Source organism: Talpa occidentalis, unplaced genomic scaffold (assembly GCF_014898055.3).
Source record: "Talpa occidentalis isolate TD23 unplaced genomic scaffold, MPIMG_talOcc4v2.1 talOcc4.12, whole genome shotgun sequence".
Taxonomy (NCBI): Eukaryota; Metazoa; Chordata; class Mammalia; order Eulipotyphla; family Talpidae; genus Talpa; species Talpa occidentalis.
In genome coordinates this window covers 82,462,089-82,482,327 of record NW_023601212.1, presented here as the reverse complement: position 1 = coordinate 82,482,327, position 20,239 = coordinate 82,462,089, and the positions used below count along the sequence as shown (strand labels likewise).

General features: G+C 42.3%; 1 protein-coding gene across 3 annotated transcripts in view; it reads right to left on the bottom strand.

Moving 5' to 3' along the window:
* The window catches only part of SDK1 (sidekick cell adhesion molecule 1), a 714,488-nt gene that overhangs the window by 174,843 nt on the left and 519,406 nt on the right, over nucleotides 1–20,239 (bottom strand). For all 3 annotated transcript variants that reach the window (XR_008551224.1, XM_054693671.1, XM_054693672.1), the window contains exons 13-14: nucleotides 18,936–19,112; nucleotides 9,562–9,698 (exon numbers count right to left, since the gene is read on the bottom strand). Coding sequence is in view for 2 of the 3 variants with exons in the window: in XM_054693671.1 (XP_054549646.1) it covers nucleotides 9,562–9,698; nucleotides 18,936–19,112 (314 nt within the window). In the remaining variant the exon portion in view is untranslated. The remainder of the gene's footprint in view (nucleotides 1–9,561; nucleotides 9,699–18,935; nucleotides 19,113–20,239) is intronic.

The following is a 20,239-nucleotide window of genomic DNA, read 5'->3' as shown; positions in this document are numbered from 1 at the left end:
ATGTTTCAAAGACAGCATTAAAACGATTTGAAGCATAAAGAACAAAGTCTCTTTGCCGTTTTGGCAAGCCAAACAGCACAAAGCCCGTCAGCTTTTAAGTACATAATAGCGAGCAGGGATGAAGACGTTTAACATATTGTGCAGTGACAGTCAGGAGCAGCTTTCATACAGGAGCAAATGAGCTCACGGAGAGCAGCACGCAAGACAGTGAGGGCTCTGCACATGAAAAGATACTGTCAGGACAAGAAAGATTTGAGCCACACAGTGCAGAAGAGGTGGTCCTTATGATGGAAGAGACTTTACCCGCCTCCCCCAAAGATGCTTGGAAGATGGCTTGGAGAGACAGCAGGCCTCAGAGGATGTTCTTCAAAAGCAAGTCTTAGACTGGTAGTAAGTCCTTTCAAGAGACCTGTCAGCTATAGAATGTTCTACAAACTTCCCATAGGATGTTACTATCTGAACCCCAAAATATCACCTTCAACTCAGCATGCTCCAATCAGGCTGACAGATGATCTGTCTAGAACATGGGGTCTCAGTAGACTCCCACTCCCAGGTCTGGGTCTGGGGTGCCCAGTCACCTTGGGTGTCTTTCTTTTTAGGAAATTCAATCAACAACTCAGGATCACCACCTTTCTTGCACATGGCCCTTGCTCCCGACACTTTCCACAGCCTGTGACCCTCAGAGTTGCTTACATACCACAGCCAGGGGACTCTCCCAGTGTGAGCTGGTGCTCCCCCACTCACTCTTGCTCAAAAAGTTTTGTGTGGTCTTTGGGGTTTATGACTGATCTGATATGTGTGTGTGTGTGTGTGTGTGTGTGAGAGAGAGAGAGAGAGCGCGCGAGAGAGCAAGAGAGACAGAGAGACCCATCTCCTACTTCCAAAGAGGACTTATGAGACCTTCTAAAGTGAAGAAATATATATATATATATATAAAATTGTATGATAAAATGAAAATGAAAATATAAATTCAAAATCTCTAAGGAGAAGAAGACAAAGAGATGCTCGAAGCACCTGGATGACTTAGGTACTTCAGTTTACTTCAGTTAAGCACTTAGTTTAAGTTTGGGTTTTATGGCAACACTGGTGAAAAAACAATACATTCAGTGGCCAAGTTTCAAAAAGAAGTTGCTAAGTTCCTCAAGAGGAAGAGGCATCTCTTGGTAGCAGAGACCCCTTCAGTAAGTAGGCTGTCTCTATATTGAGAGACAGTGAGTGATGCAGAGATACAGAAATGTTCTTTCAATTTAATGTGTCTTTTAGCACATCCTTAGAAAAAATGAAGACATGATAAAAGACACTTATAGAAGACAGTTGCTTCTTTTTTAAGTAAGAAAAAGTGCATTGATTTTAAGATGGAGTCTCAGGACCTTGATATGATGGTGAAAGCTCCTCTGAGTATCAGTTCTGAAACCTTCGGAAGGCAGGACTCCAGGTCTTCACACCAGACCTGAAGGATGATCATAGGCTGAACTCCACTGCATAAACTGTAGGGTCTTGCTAAATGGAATGTTTAGTTATTTTAAGAATAATTTACTTAGAAGGAAGACATGTCCCTACACATAATTTTTTTTAAAAAAAGATTTATTTATTTATTTATACAAGCACTGGGTATAGTCAGAAGCGTGGGAGGGTGAGAGAATTCACCAGAGCCAGAGGAGACAGCAGAGCAGGCACACTGACGAAGTACACTGCTGAGGGGAGTAGCGGGCGTGGCAGGAGAGGTCTGCGCGCTATGTGGGGACCCTCGCTGGTGGCCGGGATCCAAGCAGTACTGCAGAGGTTGCAGATTGCTTCATAGGTTGCGTCTTAACCCTTGTGCCACCAGGGAGGCCCCCTACACATAATTTTTATATCCCAAGAAGAGCAATAGAAGGAATGTATCACATATTGAAAAACTGCTTTTCAAATCAGTATCATATTCACTTATATGAAGTTCAAGAACAGGCAAAAATTAATCTAGGGAGACAGGCAGGAAGTCCTCCTTTGAAGGAGGACTGTTGACTGGAAAGAGACACAAGGGAACTTTCTAGTATGCTGAAAGAGTTTTGTATCTTGTTTGAGGTGTAGGCTACATGGGTGTATACATCTGTCAAACCTCATTTAAGATCTATGCATTTCATTATATGCAAATTACACCTCAATAAAAAACAAAAAAAAGTCAATACCATACATAAGAATAAAATTCTGGCAGACATTCCATGGAGATCAGAGAATAAACAATGAAAGATAGTAAGATATAAACACATAAAAAATTTTTTACTACTTGGAAAAGATATGGTTGTCATGAAAACTGAGAGGATCAACTGAAAAATCACTAGACTAATAAGAGAATAAGTGACTGAATGGAAAATAAATATCTAGCCATCAATAGCTGTCCTATATTCCAGCAATAACTAGTTGGAAGATGAAATAGAAAGAAAATTCTATTTATATAGTATGAAGAAACATCTCAGGACAACATTAATAAAAAAGCATAATTCTAAAATATAAAAAAATAAGTGGAGAAAAATTATTTTTGTGGCTAGAAAAGCAGAATTACCAAGAAGTCAGTTCTTATTTAATATGATTTATTAAATATGATTTAATATTATTTAAAAGTCAATGGGATTACTCTTGAAACTTGACAAAATAATGCATTTTTTTCCTGAAACAATAAACAGGTGACAAGAAGTAACAAAATTCTGGAAAGATGAGGACTCGCTTTATCTGTTTTAGACACGTTTTGGAATGAAAACAATTGAAATACTGTAAAAATGGTAGAAAAACAGACAATCAATAAACCATATAAACTCCAAACAGACTTTTATATAAACAGGTCCCATTAATATATAAAAAAGGAAACATTAGTAAACAAATGTATTATTTAATAAATCATACTGGGAAAATGGGTGTCATTTGGAAACAATAAAATGTCATGTCAGAAGACTCAACACATCTAAATTGCAGATGAATTAGAGCTAAATGCATTAAAATAAGCTTTAAAAACAAGAGGAAAACTTTTAATAATATGTATTTTATGCTTGATAATATTAAAATATTCAAACAAAAGTAATGAAAGAACTCATAAAGGAAAATATCAATAGATTTAACTATATAAAAATCAAACACTTCCAAATGTCAGAAAGTAATACGCAAAAATTAAGAGTAAAAAGCAAATTGAAAAACAACTTGTTACAAGTAACAGAAGAAACCCTAAGGCCTCAATAGAAAAATAGGGGAAAGGAAATTGACAAATCACAGCTGAGGGAGTACAAAAAGCCAACCAACTTGGAAAAATGACTTCAACAGTACCAGTAATCAAAGAAATGCAAACTAAAACACTGTAAGATCTGAACATAAAACTCAGAACCATAAATCTTCTAAATAAAAACATAGGAGGATATCTTTACAAACTTGGAGTAAAATATTATTGAGTTTCTATCTGGATATTTTCATTAGTGTTGATATCCCACCTTTGCTGTGCCCTAGGCCTAGTTTGCCCAGATGGGTAGTTAATTCAGCACTGCAACTGAGTACACTGCTCCATGCTCAGCAGAAGGATCCTGGAGAAAGTGCCCTCTACAGGAGGAGGCTGGGAACAGTGCCTCCCAGGGGAGGAGAGACAGGACAGCGCCTCCCAGGGGAGGGAATGGAGGGCAGTGCATAGAGGAGAGACTACCAACGTGCTGATCAAAGACAGAAGGTGGCAAAGGAGAGAGAATTCCCAGACACACAGAGCAAAGGTGCAGTGGTACTGACTGGTGTTTTCAGAGAACTAGAAGTGATGCCTTGTTGAAGATGCATGAAAAACAAAGCATGAATGGCTGGAGATAAATCTGGAGAAGCAGGTGTTGGTCAGATGATAAAAGACACTACATGACTAAGTCAGCAATCTATTCTTTAGGTTATGAGAATTTCTATATAGGGAGGAATTTGGGCAAGCAGTCTGGTTAGCAGATGGACTAAAGACTAGTCTCCAGGCTATGTTTAAAGCACAAGCAACTTGAGGCTACCAAAGGTGATTATGGAGGTATTATGATTGCCCAGTCCCAGTGATGCCTTCTCTGAAGAGTCTCCAAAGAGTTTTCAGAATTCACTTGCTTGCTGTGTGTTTTAGAAAGCTCTCATTGGTGGTTTGATGAAGTTTGGATTTGAGCGGGTCAAATAGATGGATTAGTATAATGGGGTGATAGTCGGGCACAGTGGCTGTAGGAATAGAGAGGAACAATGTATTACATGAAGGTTTAATAGTAAAACCAAAAGAATATATGGATTTACTTGTGGGGGGCAGGGAAAGGCAAGGAGTCAAGAATGACTTCTATGTTTCTAACTTGGAAAATGAACAACTTTGGGGGGATAAGACGATGAGTTCTATTTTGATAGTAAGAGCTTGATGAACCCCTGGGACATCTAGATATCTAGAAGACATTTGGTTACATGAATCTGAGACCCAGGGGAGAGCTCTAGGTTGGAAGCACACATAAGGGAGTTGTAGCGGTGAGCAAAGTGTGAACCATGGGGGTGAACCACATGACATCACTAGGGAAAACAGGTAGGTGAGGACATCAGCGAATGGAGTGATACCAACATTATAGGAATAGGGCTGGAAATGAAGTTTTGAGACGGGTCCGTGAAAAAAGTCCAAGAAATAAAAGAATAAGAAGTAAGAATGATGAGTAGGTGGAATGAACGAGAGCTAAGGAGCAGGAGATCATGTGCTTAGAGGTAGAAGCATCCAGGAGAGGGGGGGAACATGAAGACAGGGCAAGAAGGATTTGGCCATGGAGCCAAGACCTGGGGGAGTGAGAGAGGGAGCAGCCAGGACAGGGTGGAGAGTTAGCTTATAACACACAGGGGATTGCATGATTGTTTTTATTCTTTGTGCTTTAAGTAATTTCTAAATTTTTATTACTGAACATGAATAACTTTAATAATAAAAACTATAACTATAAAGTTATTTTATATTTTAATTAAATTTAAATAAGGTACAACATATAAAAAAACCACAACGATGAGCTCTCAATAGCCATTAAAAACTAATAGTAGAAGCAAAAGAATGAAATATTTTGAATTTTTCCTATAAGTGTGCTTGTTACCAGCAAGTCCTTACTAGGAGACATATGCTAAGACTTAAAAAAATTAAAATCCAAGGGAAAGGATGTAATTTTTCTAAGTGGTATGAGATTGCCATAATTCTATCTTAGCAGTGAGATATTTTAATGCAACTTATGGAAAACAGGCAAGGACTCAGTTTGAGAATGAGATTGAGATATAAGGATTGACAAGTGTTGCCTCCGATGAGGAATCTGCATACATGATGCCAATCCACTCTATTAAAGTATAAATTTTTTAAGAGATAAAATGTGGTTCTCATCTAAGTAAAAAATTAACATTTGTCAAAGACTTTAGTTAACTCATTAATTAATGAAAGAACCAGTAAGATGTTATAACTGTATCAAAAGAGAATTTGAATAACACACATGTATTAATAATCAGGAATGCTAAAATGAATTTAAAAATAGATGCTAACTGGTCATTATCTACAGAGCAAGAACCAACTGCTGTAATAACCACTTTGTAAACAGGACACAATGCATTTGCACTTTTGTGAACAGGCATTATTCCTATTACTGTTAAGTTTTCTACAAGCTACAGAATTGTACCATAGCTCAAAAACAGTAAGTGCAGACTCCTATGGTATCAGCCAACCCCTAAAGAATGTGCTAGATGAGACACCCAGTTTTTTGGTTCACTTCAAAGTCTTTCACCAATTTTTCTGGCAGTCTCTCTGCATGTGATCACAATATCAAAGAAAAAAGTATTCTTGACCAAACTCAATATACATTTTAAGGAGGGTGCCAAATGCTTTCACTCTTCAACAGGATTTTTTCAGCCTAATTCTAGGTTCCTCTCTGCCAAGTCATCAAGAATTCCTGTACTCTCTAACAGAGGAATCCCCCAGGTCTCCTTTGCTGCCACACTCTGTGCTCCTCAGCCCAGTAGACTTGTACCTTGAACCGTGTCTCTGCGGCCCTCTCTGAGGCCCGGGGTTACCAAAGAGGCGCTGGGGCAGAGAGAACTACCGAACTTCACAGAGAGACAAACTACAGGATCCCTGTGGAGGGACAGGCGTATTTTTCCATAAAGGGTTTTGACTCCAGTCAAGTGCATGAACAAAGGCTCAGTTCAAGCTCCAGAGTTCTGTTCCATAAAAACTCTGAAGTGGCTTTATTGTAAAGGCTGGCATGTCGTGAGGGCAGGTGTTACAAAGCGCCTGCCTCTGCCACTAACTGATGTCAGTTTGGCCCCTGTAGGATGCACGGTTTCCAGGAGAATGGCATCCTAATCAGCCTGCCAGGAGGAGCTGGCTGCAGGATATTCCAAGTAGCTGGATGAATGAACCTATTGGATGGAGATATTTAGAACTGTCCACTTTGCACAGCTGAGTATAGACCAAATGTAATTTTCATTTTAGTGTACTTGCCACTAAGCTGTTCTTTCTGACCATAATTAGCCAGCATGCTCAATTGCTTCTTAAGGGTGCTAGTCCCTAATAAAAATTAAAACCAGATCATTTGGTTTTTCTATTTGCTGTGGCAGAAGACATGGAACTAATTGACTGATAGCAGTGTGGATTATTTTGGGAAAAGCCACAGACTTATTTTGTATAGTTGAAATCAGGACCAGCTTGGAGATAGCCATCTTATCCACTCCAAATGCTTGGTATAATAATAGTACTTTGTTCATTAATAATAATAATAATAAATGGTGTGGCATACTCTAGATTCCTCTACATTAGAGATTCTAAAGAGAAAACATCTGGGAATCTTTGCCAAGTCGACAATTCCAGCAGGAGAGCCAGAGGTTAATGAGGGACTAACGATGTACTTAGTCACCTTCTTAGTGCAATGAAACACCTGAGCAACTACAGCATTGTCCAGTATGTGTCAGGCATGCTGTTAGCATCACAGGTACAGCGAGTTGACAATGTGAACCATGCTCACACAAGGGGTTCATGGTTCTGCTAGAAGATGGCGTATTAACCAGTGAGTATTGTTCAATGTACTAAATACTCAAAGTCAATATAAATAATAACATGGGAACTTCGCGGAGGGAATGATGGGACACAGGTCAAGGAAAGATATGAAGGAAAAGCAGTATTTTTGCTAGGTCATTAGGACGAGGGAGAATTTTCTCAGGCAGACACCACCACACAACCCTCAGCAATATCTGGCTCAGTCTCCCCAGTTGGAGTCACATTAGAAGCTGCTTGTTTCTAAACAGGCCCTAGGCTTGCTCTGCTTAATCTCACATTGGCCCCTCACTCACCACTCCACACAGTGGGTTTGCACCTCAACAGAAGCTTATTATGTGGCAGAAAGTGACCTGTCTGACCATCTCCAGGGTGTAGAGTGAAGACTGATCATCTTATCTCTGCGTCTTTGCACTCAGCAACATGCCTGGTGTGGACCAGAGGTCCAGTCAAGATTTAGTGTTGGGTGGATGGAAGGAAATATTACCATAAAATCTGTGTCTTATTTTGGCAAGATGTTTGACGGAAAGAACCAATCAGTTGTACAACTTACTGAGAAAATAATTGGTAGAGTTTGAAACACTGCCTTATTTTACGTAAACTGGGGAGGGTAGAACACTTCCCCTTCAGAAGACTAAGACTGGAATTTGAATCCATCACGAGGGATTCATTTCCATTCATGTCAGAGAGACTGCCTAGTTACAGGCAGTGCGATATTAGGATGAACACACTGGCCATTGCAAGGAGCTGGCCACCGTGAGGCTGTCTTTGTCAGAATTCTGATGGCAAGAGCTTTCCTGCTGTCACAGTCTCTCTGTATGTATCATCATCAACCTCTGCTTTACTTACAGACCACATGGCATGTGATGCCTTATCTTCTCAGGAAGCTGATTGAAATAAAGAATGCCAATGACTCCTTTCATTGATCAGAGCTACTGAGCTAAAGCTAAGTTGAATGTCAGCACGCAGACTGGTTTCCACGCACATACCTGCCCTCAGAGAGGCGACCAGAGTAAATGTCAGTGCTGTCCACAGGAAGGGGAACAAGGGCCTGGACAAGGGGCTCATTCTGAAAGAGTACTCTAAACTGAAGCATTGGGGGTCCATTTAGAAACCTAGGACATGGATGTCCAACAGCCTTTGGTGCTACCAGATTTGGCTGAGTGGGTGTTCTGGCCAGCTTGTGGGAGGAGGCATGGGGTGGTCATGGTGGATGACCTAGCCCTGTGAGCAGAGGGAATATCACTGAAATGAGAAACAGGCTCACCCAGTGAGCTGCCAGGAACCCAGAATGTTTGGCACAAGCTGGTTATCAGGAGCAGAGTGACCTGGGATTGGCAGAAGTAGGCTGCATGGGACAGAGGAGGCAGTGTTTTGTTCTAGATCAAGTAGGAACCTCACAAGGGAAATAGGTGCAATCATACGAAGAGCAACACTCTGCTTGTGTAAAGAACATTTTGGAATGAGACGTGCAAAGGCTGGGGGGCCGGCTAGGGGCTACTGCCATTGTCCTGGCAAGAGATTATGGTGGCTTGGGCCAGTGAGCAGATTCCAGCAATGTCCTGGAACTCCATTTGGTATGATTGCTGATGAGTTGAGGGGAGGTGGGACATGGGAGAGGGAAGAAGGAGCCAGGTTCTGCTCCTGGGCTTCTGACTTGAGCAACACAGAAGCCATAGGGGTGCCAACATAAGATTCAAATGGCCATGGTAATGAGCAAGAGTAGCATTAGGGCCAAGAAAATAGTCCAAAAACAGATTTTGATGAAGTTAAGTTTGAGAATTCTTAAGACAACCCAGTAGAGGGGTGCAGTAACTCGGTTCAATGTATGACCCTGGAGGTCTGGGTAAAGACTTACAGAGCAAGATATGCTTTTAAAGAAAACAAGCCACTTACAACCACAGGGAGATTTCCCAGGAAGAGATTCTGGGAGAGTAGAGAGGTGTGAGCCAGTGGACATAGAAGGGCGTGTCCTGCGTCCAGCAGAGGAGAGGATGGAGGACTGGCCAGTGAGGTTGGAGGAAATCCAAGAAAGAAAACATCTGCTAAAGGAGGGCTGGAGTGATGTGCTGGCTGCTGCTGAGGGGTCGAGGAAGGGGAAGAAAGGGCACATGTGTTGAAGCCAAAGGAAACATCTAAAAAAATGTTAACCATGAGCATTGTTGCTTTTGTTGACTCTTCAATCAGCCCCAAGTGGGGGATTATAGCCAATTTCAAAGGATGATACTGGACCAAGGATCTTTGCCTCAGGCAGCCCTGTCTGTGCAGCCACCTGGGGACTTCAACCCCACAACCAGGCTCCCACAGCAGCTCCCACAGCAGCCTCCACCGCCCCCCAATTGTTCATTCCTTCTTTCTCCTCCAGGCTGCCACATCTCCTTTTATCCTTTCTACAGTGAGCTGTGCTTATCATTTGAAACCCCATAAAGCATCATAACATTTTACTGGTTGTTTTGGGTCTGAGCCAGAAGTAAAGGTTATAGACATTAAGAGTCTAGAAAGAGATCTGATTATTGTCCATGGCGACAATTTTCTTTGCTACTTACTGTTTTCAGACAGCTCCACAATGTAATAAAGAACAGGGCTGTTTCCATCAAAGGGTCGAACCCAAGAGAGCACCACAGTGTGGCTGTGGGAGGAATTCAGGCTGGCCAGGAGGTTCTGAGGCGAGTGAGGTAGTTCACTTGGATAAAAAAAATAAAAAAATGAAAGAAGAAAAAATGCACATCAGAATTGATGGTTAGCCTGGGTTCTTACATTGCACAGACCTGAAGTGTAATGTTTATAAAGTGGAGAACATAAAATATGCCCCAAACACAAATACTATCTCCCCCAGGAAGTCCTCCACCATTCACAATGTTATTTTGTTTTCTAAACCATGACTTAACCCCTCCTGAAGGTACTGACACAACTAATGACATTGTAATCAGAATCCAGTGGGGATTGCCACTTTTTACACAGTATATTATTCAATTGAGAAAATGTGGTCAACAATTTGTTTTTACAACTAGAAGCGTTTAACAAAAATGTAGCAAATGCAGTAAGCCACATAAATAGGAAAGGCCTGGGAAATATGATTCAATATTTCCAATGCTAGCATTTGGAGTTACCAGCCCAAATGCCCATATATATTTGTAGACAACTTAGTTACCTCATTTATTGACAGCATGAGGTTACATTGTCATTTTGTCCTCTGTTAGATAATGGAAATTTAGGAACAGCACTGAAAGGGAAATGTGGTGAAAACACTAAAACCCTGTGGAAATAGTAAATAACATATCGGCAAGGCTATAAAATGGAAAAGCAATTAAAGTAAATAAATTCTGAAAAGAAGTTACTAATGGAAAGGCCTTTACTGGGACTTACTATGGTAAAGCTTCAAAATGCAACTGTAGTTTCCACTACCACACCAGGTCTACAACCTTAAACTCATAAGCTGCCCAAGTCCTGTATTTAACCTTTCCAGCTCATGATTCAGGGAGCAGGACCCTGTTTTGTGGCCATTAGGGATGACTATCCTTTTATTAGCGCTCCTGGCAGTGCTGGGGTGAGGGGGTGCTGACTACTACCCTTTTTACCCACTAACTAGTTCCTGGTCTCTCTTGGACATCAATTACTACTGACCCACATAGGACAGAATAAAAGCCATAATTATACTTGATATTTTTAATTTAAAAAATGTACTCATTATACTTTGGAATTTATTAAATTGTTATAGGTTTGCAGCTACCTAAGAAACATAGCTCTCTCTAACCCAGGCACACCATTTATAAACAAACTAATATTTCTAACATAGACTATGACTTTAAATGAGTACAATAAAGAATAAACCTGAGTCTGAAATGTTGCCTTGCTTTCTCTTTAATTGTGAATTAAGTTTTAAATCAGAAAAGGAGCAGTTATTTCTACTTGATTTCTCCAATAACTGAATCTCCTTAAGATTTCTAGTGAAGACCAAAATGAAGGAAATAACAGGATAAAAATATCTGTTCTACTTCTCTCATTTTCTTTTTTTTCCAACCTCAATTGGTTTTGTCTGAAACCAAACCAGAAGTGTTGAAGTACTCTCACATGAGAACAAACTAAGAATAAACTTGTATAAATATGTCCAAGTAAGACTGTGGTATAACACAGAGCTTATCTGGTCTTTGTCCTGGGTTACTGCATGGGGCTTCTAGACCTTTGGAATTTCCTAAGTGACAGGACTGTGTGCTATTTACAGTGGAGCCCTTGGACCCCACCTGAGTTTACAATAACAAGGTCACTTGTGGTGGGGTCCAAAATAGTTCTGGGGTGAGGGGGCTAGAAAAGCCAGTCATGGGGGTAGAGGGGAGGGGGCTAGAGCCTGAGTTCAGTCACATGGCCAGTGATTCAATGAGTCTACTATTGACACCCCAGTAAGAACGATGGACACCAAACTCAAGTGAGCCTCCTGGTTGGTAATCACACATCTCTCTGCCAGAACAACATCCTGAAGACAGGGGTGTTTCCTGTCTGGGATGCACCCAGACATCTCTTCATTTGTCTGGTCCTGATTTTAGTCCTTTACAGTAAAACTGAAACTGTAAGTGTAGCACTTAACTGGACTCTGTGCGTCATACTACTGAACTATCAGGAACTACTAAACCTATCAGGAAAGTGGGGAGCCCCAAATTTTAGTGAGGCATCAGAAGTATGGGTGGCCTGGGAAGTCTGGAGCTTGTGGCTGGTTTTGAAGAAGGGACGGTTTGGTTAGGGACAGTGTCCTCTACCTGTGGGGTCGGTGCCACTCCAGATAGTTGGCAGAATCACACTGTAAAGCTTTTTCCTAGGAATTCTCTGACATGAGGAATGTTAACTTAGAAGACTGATGGGGCTAGTTTTTGTTCCAGACCACTTTCTACCTGTGAAAGTGCTTAAGGAGGCTCCCTTCTAGCCATCGCAGTCTGACCTCTAAGTTGGGAGGAGACAGACGCAGCCCCTGTGAGAACCTTGAAAGACCTGTGTGACATAGAAGAGAGCCTGGTATCTTGCAATGGGGAGGAAGAAATTCCACTGAAACATTTCAGAGGACTAATCTCTGGGGCTTGACCATGAGTCAGGAATCATTTTACTTCCAAATTAGGTACTCATTGGCCCATCCTTCTCTGTAGCCAGTAGTTACATTCAGGAATCTCTCCCTTCCCTCCACCATCTACCCATCCACATGCCTCCAGTCAGTTACTAAATCTTACCTCAAAGATGCCCTCAACACCAAACCCTCTGCTCTATTGATGGACCAGCCCTCAGTTCAGCCGCCACCGGTCCTCTCAAGAGTTCTAACTATTCTGCTCACTGCCACTTGGGCTACACTGGAAGGGTAGGGTTATGGCCTGCTAAGGGCATGGGTAAGACCATCAAAATTCCTGGGATATCTGACTGACACTGACTTTTCAGAGCTGGAACTGGGGCCCCAAGAGCAGCTCATTGGAAAGAGTCCCAAGGGAATGGACATAATATAATAGGAGGGAGGACACATTATAAGGAAAATGATGAGCTGGAATTTGAAGGGGTCAGGCAGCCGTGGCTGACATACAGCAGAGGTCTGAGAGAAGACAAGGGGAGTAAGATGGGGGACATTCAGCCAACTTGGGACAGAATGGCAAAAGGGTCATTCTTGTCCTTCAGGATGTATGAACTGGGCAGGAGATGGGCAGTAAAAGGACAAGGTTGTAACTGGACAAAAGGAATGATCAACCGTGACTCCTGAGAAACTACCACAACTTTGCACACTTTTCCTAGTGGCCTGGAGCAGGTTATGCTGGATCTAATTCTAACTTTTAAAAGTATATCCTTCCCACAGCTGGGAAACAGGGGGCTCTCACAATGGATTTCCAATCATGCTTCTCTTAGCCTGAGCGCACACTTGGAAATGACCACTCTTACAGGTGAGTAAGCAGCTCTTTTCTTGGGCTGTAGGGCTTTAAGAATTGTGTTCAATTCACAGTACTTGTCTAGAGTCACTAGATGAGCATCCTCCCCTAGCCAGATGCTACTCATGAAGCCTGGGCATGTGATCACATACAATCCCTCTGTCCTTCGGAGCTTGCAGATTCTCACTTAGGATGTGATTCTAGTGAGACTGATTTCTCGCTTCCCTCCTCTTAGCAGATCAAAGCAACCAAAGAGAAGGCCACAGGGCCAGCTAGCAGTGGGCGCAAAATGAATAGCAAAGTGGTAGCCAAGAGCCTGAGATGGAGGGATGAAAAAGATTTTTTAAAAAGATTGAAAAAAAAAAAAGACTTAGAACTCAAAAAACAAAGTAGCTTCGATATGTGTGGATGAATTGAGACCTACAAGGCTAGCATTGAAGAGAGCATCACTGTCTGCAGCATCTAGAAACAATGAGCCCTCATGCGGTCCACTATTGTCCAACAAAGTCGGCTTCATTGACTCATAGTCACACCAGGATGATGGCTCAGTGCAAAATGTTTTACACGTTGATGTTTACATGTACCATGGGCTCAGAGTTGGAGGTTAGTTTAGATCCTTTCCTAGTTCCAGCTTCTACTGAGGTGGAACAGGAATTTAGCACAAAGGCCACAGGTCCCTACGCCCCCCCCCCCTACTGGGATATTTCTCAAAGCCAGCTATGCAGATTCCAGAACAAGCAACTCAAGTCCTATTAGTTTATCTTCACACCAGGTGCCACTAGTTGTAAAACTTGTCCTATTTTAACTAACAGGAGGCTATGGGGCATGGTGCTTTGATAAACAAAACTGGCCAAAAATCACTATTCCCATCTGTAAACTCCTGCCCCTTTTGTTAATCAAAAATGGCCAAAACCCATTCAGGATCCCATCTGTGAGCCCCTGCCCCTCAAACTAAGCAAGTCTTTATATCAGCAGCTTTAAGACCCAAGGCACGACTCTCCTCTGAATCTGCCTGCACTCAGCCCCGGGTGTGTACTATCACTACAATGGGCTTCATTTCTAACTTGCCTGTACTGACTCCCTCATGAATTCATTCCTGCTTAGAAGTCAAGAACCTCAGGACCTCCAAGCACCCAAGGCCCTAGAACTACCCTCTATGAAAATCCCCTCTCTCTTGTGTTCACATCCCCTGTTCAACAAAGAAAAGAACTTTTTAAATTACACTGGAAACATAAACAATTTCTTCAAATGGCAAGTTTTGGTTATCTAGAAAATTAAGCTCTGTGAAATATTTGACTAACCCATCAATAACTGATAAATGAGTCTTTAATATATTCTGAGTCCATTTCAGAGTACCTTATCTAATGGGGATAGATTGTGTCTTGGCACTTCTCTGCCAACTTTGAAAGGAGATAAATGATCAGCAGAATGACTCACAGACAGTAATATGCAGACAGGGTGACCAAGGGAAGTGGGTGGCAGAACAATGGAAATAAAGCCGAGTGCTGAGTCACTTTGTAATTTAAAGAGAATGAGGGGAGAAATCACCATCAGGCAAATTACACCACAATAATATCAGAAATTAACAACAGACACAGGACTGTATAGGAAGAGATTAAGGAAGGTGTGTTTGAGAAAAACAGCTTGGAAAAAGACTCAAGAGAAAGCAATTGGTAAAATTGTGGCTGTAGGGGGGAATTGCTCCTGCAGAAGAGGATCAGATAAGTATTTTTCTATATAAAAAAGCATTGCCCCTTTAACGCACAATGATGATTTGGTCAAACCCATCTTCTTTGACTTCGGTCTGAGGAAGAAGATGAGGCGGACCTGATAACTTTCGAGAAATGGTATTAAATTGTTCACTCCTTATTATGGCTTTGTCAGAAGTAGTTTTATTGAAAGAAACTGCTCCCCCTGCCCCAGGGTTTGGGTCTTCAAATGGCTCTGTAAATTAGGTTTTCTTTCTACTTCAGGCTCAAAAGAATTAGTCTCTGATCTCAGAAGGGAAGATGCAATGCTAATTGGGTCTTTAAATGATTAACAATTAATCAATCCACAAAGCCTAAGGAACCTGGTCCCTCTGGTGTGCTCAATACAGGAAGATACTTGGGGGTGTGGAGTCATCCCAGAAGCAGCTCCTCCCCTCAAGGCATCAGAAAACTAGTAAGAAAGACAATTAACACAACCGGTGACCTGTGTAACTATGACCTATGTGCTGTTAATTTCCAGAAATTAATTTGGAATTCCTGGAATTGTAGAGGCTTCTTCTCTTGTGGAGGGGGGAAAAGCAGACCCTTCATATATCAGTCCTCCTTTGTGGCACAAAATATCCAAGCCCATTTCAGACTGGTAGGTGGGGTGAGGCTTACACAGATATTAAGGGAACCTAGTCTATTCTAGGCATTGAGGGCACAGCAGTGGACAGGCTTACTGAGTGTATCAGAGGGTCATAAATATGGTCAAATACAAGACAGGATAAAAGAGAAACTTACTGATGCTGTTGTGGAGCAGCTGGTGCGCTGTTGTCAAAAGGAGGATGGCCATATTTTTTTTTTAACAGAAGATAAGGAATAATAAGAGCTGTGGCTGATTAAATATCCACCCTAGGGCCTCCCCGGTGGTGCAGCAGTTGAGATGGGTTGCGAAGCTGCCCGCAGCCTCTGTGGCGCCAGTTCAATCCCCTGCTGCTCCCCGGGCACCGGAGGAGGGTCCCACATGGTGTGCAGACCTCTCCTGCCACCCGCTGCTCCCCTCAGCAGTGTACTTCAGTCCTTTTGCCTGCTCTGCTCCCCGCTCTGGCTCTGGTGAATTCTCTCACCCTCCCGCGCTTCTGACTGTACCCAGTGCTTGTATAAATAAATAAATAAATCTTTTTTTTTTAAAAAAGAGGCTGATTTGTTTAAAAAAATAAAATAAAATAAATATCCACCCTAAGATAGGTCCCAGGCCCACATTCACAAACACTATGTTATTCAAACCTCCCAAATGCCTCCCAAAGTACATGCGAACATGCCTGGTATACAGGTAAGAAAACAGAGGCCAGAAGAGAGGTCACCTGTCCAAAGTCATAACAGTGGTAAGAGGTTGGAGGGTCCTTCAGGCCTGCCTCGCTCTGGGAAGGTGTCACCTTTCCTGCCGGCAGGGACGCCTTCCCTACAACCAGGCTTGCACCAAGAGCACAGAGGTACCCAGCACGGAGCAAACAACTCTGAGAGCAAGTCAATGAAGGACCTGCTTTTGAAAAGCCCACTTCTAATGCTCCTAATTTCTATATTTAATAAAGCAGCTTTTAACTGAAGTGGGGAGGCAGGGGAAGGGCTTTCAGGCTCTTTTGAAGGACACTGTTCAGCCATAAGTACCTCTCAGTCACTTCTGCAATATGAGATTTTTTCTTTTTTGTTATCTGAGTAAATCACAGAAATGTTACTGAGCTAGATATGAAAGTTCTCTGAGAGGCACAAAATGCCCTGCAATCCTGAGTTATTGTTATTATCATTACTACTGTCATTACTGATGTCAGAGAGTTAAGACCTATTTGGAGCTGAAGACACACCACACTATAACCTGCAACATCCCCAATTCATTCAGATTTGGAAGAGTGGAGTGTTTATTACACTAACAATTCACAAGGAACAACTGTCTCCAAATCAGCTCTGTAACCAGTTGTACCTAAATTGGTTTGAATCACAAATCTGCAAATATTTCTATATTTAGAGATGAGGTGTTTTACTATTACAGAAAGCCTATTATTTTATGGATACAGCAACATTTGCTGAAAAATGTATTTTACTTAGAGGAATCAAATAAACAAATAGTAGGGAAGATATGTAAATCAGCAGAACATAAAAATTGTGCAGAACAAAAAGAATGCACCATATTGGAAGTATGCAATTTGGCTTCTGCTGACAGAGTCTTTATGAAATGCTAACATTTATTTGGTACCAATGATGGATGATCTGAGCGTTCTCAAAGGTAGTTTAAAAATGTGAATAGCACAATGGATTATGTAAATTCACTGGCCATATAATCCAATATTATTAACATTAAAAAAATCTCCAACAAGAGATATGGAAGGGAGGAGAAAGGGCAGAGCACCAGAACTTGGGGTGCTGGGTTTCAGGGTCTCAACATTGTGATCTGAGCCATTTGTGTGCTCATGGGGGGAAGTCCAGTGTCTGTGAGCAGAGGGAAGTTGAATCTGCCCTGAATCAGAAGGAGAATCACCAGTAGTATGCGACACATATGCATTCATTTTTGCATTCAAACAATCGACGTATATTTTTGAGCACTTACAGGACACCAAACACGGTCAGGCACTCAAAAAGCAAAGTTGTGCCCTCTAGGTGCTTCTACTTTAGTAGGGGAAGGAACAGTGAAGTAGGCACTGCCACCTGTATGAGCAATACTAGGACAAGATGGCAGCAGGTGTGGGGAAGCACTGTAGGACAGAGACCTGGTGCCCCAAGAGCAGGGAGTGATCCTGAAGGCTGGATGGGAGGGACAATTCTGGTGAAAAGGGTTTAAAACACAAGTGAAGCTGTGAAGGCAGCAGAGGGCTGAGGTCTCATGGAAGGGGGACTAGGGACACAGGATGGCAGAAAGAAACCAAGGTCAGCAGGCAAATGCTAAAGGCAGGGTAGCAGGCTCTGGTCCTTCCAAGCACACCTATGGAACTGGACAAACGTCTGTGCAGCAGCCTGGCGGCACCAGGAGCCCTAGCTCCTGATCTTCTGTGGCAGAAGGGACACTTGCTTTTTCATGACTAAGGAGGGTGACCTTTGCTCCCAACAAGTGTCTAACCTCTACAGAAAACAAGGGGTCATCCTTGAGACAGAACAACTAGGAAGTAGCATGGGGCTGTCCCAGGCACTGAAGAGACATGACAGGCTTTTCTGGACTAGCTGCTACATATCATGAACCAGTCAAAACAGCACAAGGAGGGGCCAGCAGAAAGGAATTCATCTGTTCATTCATTCGTGTGTGCACGTGCACACACATGCCACAGATACAGGAGGCCACGTGTTTAATACTTAGCAAGTGTTTCTTTTTTTTTTAACTTTTAATCCCCTTGGCCAGAGTCTAGAGATTCAAAGACAAATGAGATATAGGCCTGTATTCAAAGTGTTCCAGTTCTATTTTTAGGGAATGATTGTTGTCTATATAATCCTTTCTGGGTCCAGGTAGGCAGAAAAATCTCTGCAAATTACCTTTTCTAATGGCCCAGCATGTCCTGTGTCAGCCAGGGACCGCCGGTGCCGACTGCCCTGACATCGGATGGCTCTGGCCTCCTCTTTGCTTTTCAGGTTTTACTTTTGTCCGCATGTGCCCAGGGACTATCCGGGAGGGCACCACACCAGTTTTAAAAGGCAAATAAATACATGTCGAAAAAGTAAAATTTGTCAGCAAGCTTTTCAGCTACCTGCCCACGAACAGAGGGAGTCATGGAAAAGAGCGGAAGACAGAAGAGAACGATGATCTCCTGCCTGGGCCTCCGGGCGCCCACCAAGGTCCAGAGTGGAGTAACGCGCAGCTGCCTGCTATTTTCAGGATTTCACAAGACTTATGGACAGTACCTATTGACCACGGGGAGGCGGTTGCACTAACTTCAACTTGCAGTCTGGTTGACTTTCATGGGTAGGGCTCATCTCAGTGGGCTGACCCTGACATTTCTGACTAAGCAGAAGTTCTGCTGGGCATTAAATGGAAAAGTAACTTTCTATTTCTTACCTGTGGTGTGGGGAATAGAGCCTGTTACAATATGGTGTGGAGAGGGGCGGAGAGGATATGATAACAGGGATCAACAAGGAGGAAAACTCATTTTCAAATCATCTAAACCACTTTAGAGGTTACAATTCTGAGGTTACAAATCCCTGTTATGTGTACATAAGGCAGAGACCTCTGCCTGTTGACTAGGGACCCAACGTGGATGACACCCATGTTAAGTGACAGCTACTTGCAAAAGGCCTGGCTGACTCTCACTGGTGCGCAAAGTCCGGAGATAATCACCACCCTGCCACTGCCATACTCACATCACTTCCAGTCGGGCTGTTCTGGAGTCGTTCCCACCCTGGGAGATAATTTCACAGGTGTAGTCTCCGATGTCACCTGACCACGTCTGGCTAATGAGGAGGGACCCATCTTTCTCCACCACAATTCTGGAACTGCTAGATGGGGTGAGGGCCACGTTGTCCTTCTTCCAGATGTAGCTGCAGGCCAAGCAGAGTCTTAATTTAGGATCTTGGCCTCTGATTCTTCCCTGACTATTAAGAAGCAAACAACTGAGACTTGTGAATCTACTAAAAAGCATCCTGTAAAAGGATGAATTTTATGATATGTGAATTATATCTTTTTAAAAAAAGCAACCAGATATCTTGATCATAGTACAAAAATAGATGCTAAAGTTAAAAACAGGACAATGAAGATAACTGAAATATTTATCTGGTCTTTGAGTTTAAAGATAGAAGTGTGAAATCCTCAGCACACCAGCCTCCCACTAAAACTGTATCTAACTGTATCTAACAGTGGGAAGTTCTCTAAGGACAATAGTGTGGCAGGGATGGGAGTCAATGACTGCTTAAAAAAAAATCACCAGGGTGGAATTAGCCAACTTCTCAAAAAAACAGATCACATCCCATAAACATGTTTTCTTAAAAATCCAGCCATTCTGGCACATTGTCCTTAAAAGTTGCATTTCTTTCTTGGTTAGTTTTATTTATGACAATTTTAGCACATTTTCCTTTTCAAATGTGGAATCAGTTAAGTGCTCATCCAGCCTCTAGACTTCAGTGGGCTGGGCCACTCCTCACTACTGACTGGATGGGAAGTGCTGACTTTCTTTTCCAAAATAATTCAATTAAAGTTCCAAAATGGATGGAATTCCTTAATGAGGCCCACTATGAAAAAAAAAAAAAACAGTCATTTACAAAATATTTATCTGAAATTACCCCAACTCAGAGACAGAATAGGCTTGATTCTGCAAGGAGGAAAGGAATCAATTGCTCATTTGGGGGCATAGAATTCAGCTGAGATAGTCACTGAAGACCTGGTCTTTCTGGGGGGGGAGAGAAACTCTGGCCCCAGGGGTACCCCAAGAGTGAGTAACCTTATTCCTTCTTACGAAGGAAACTCCAATTTCCTTTTTAATAATCACACTTAAAAAGTTACAAGAAAAACACCACGATCCAAGGGGATTATTTTTGAGATCTCAGAGTGGCAGAAATCCAATCTTAATTGTTCTTGATTCTTCTCTTGAGTCGCAGTCCCAAGTCATTTAGAAATGAATGAATCCTTTTCCAGGCATGAGAACTGTCTCTAAGGCAGCCCCCAAGGATTC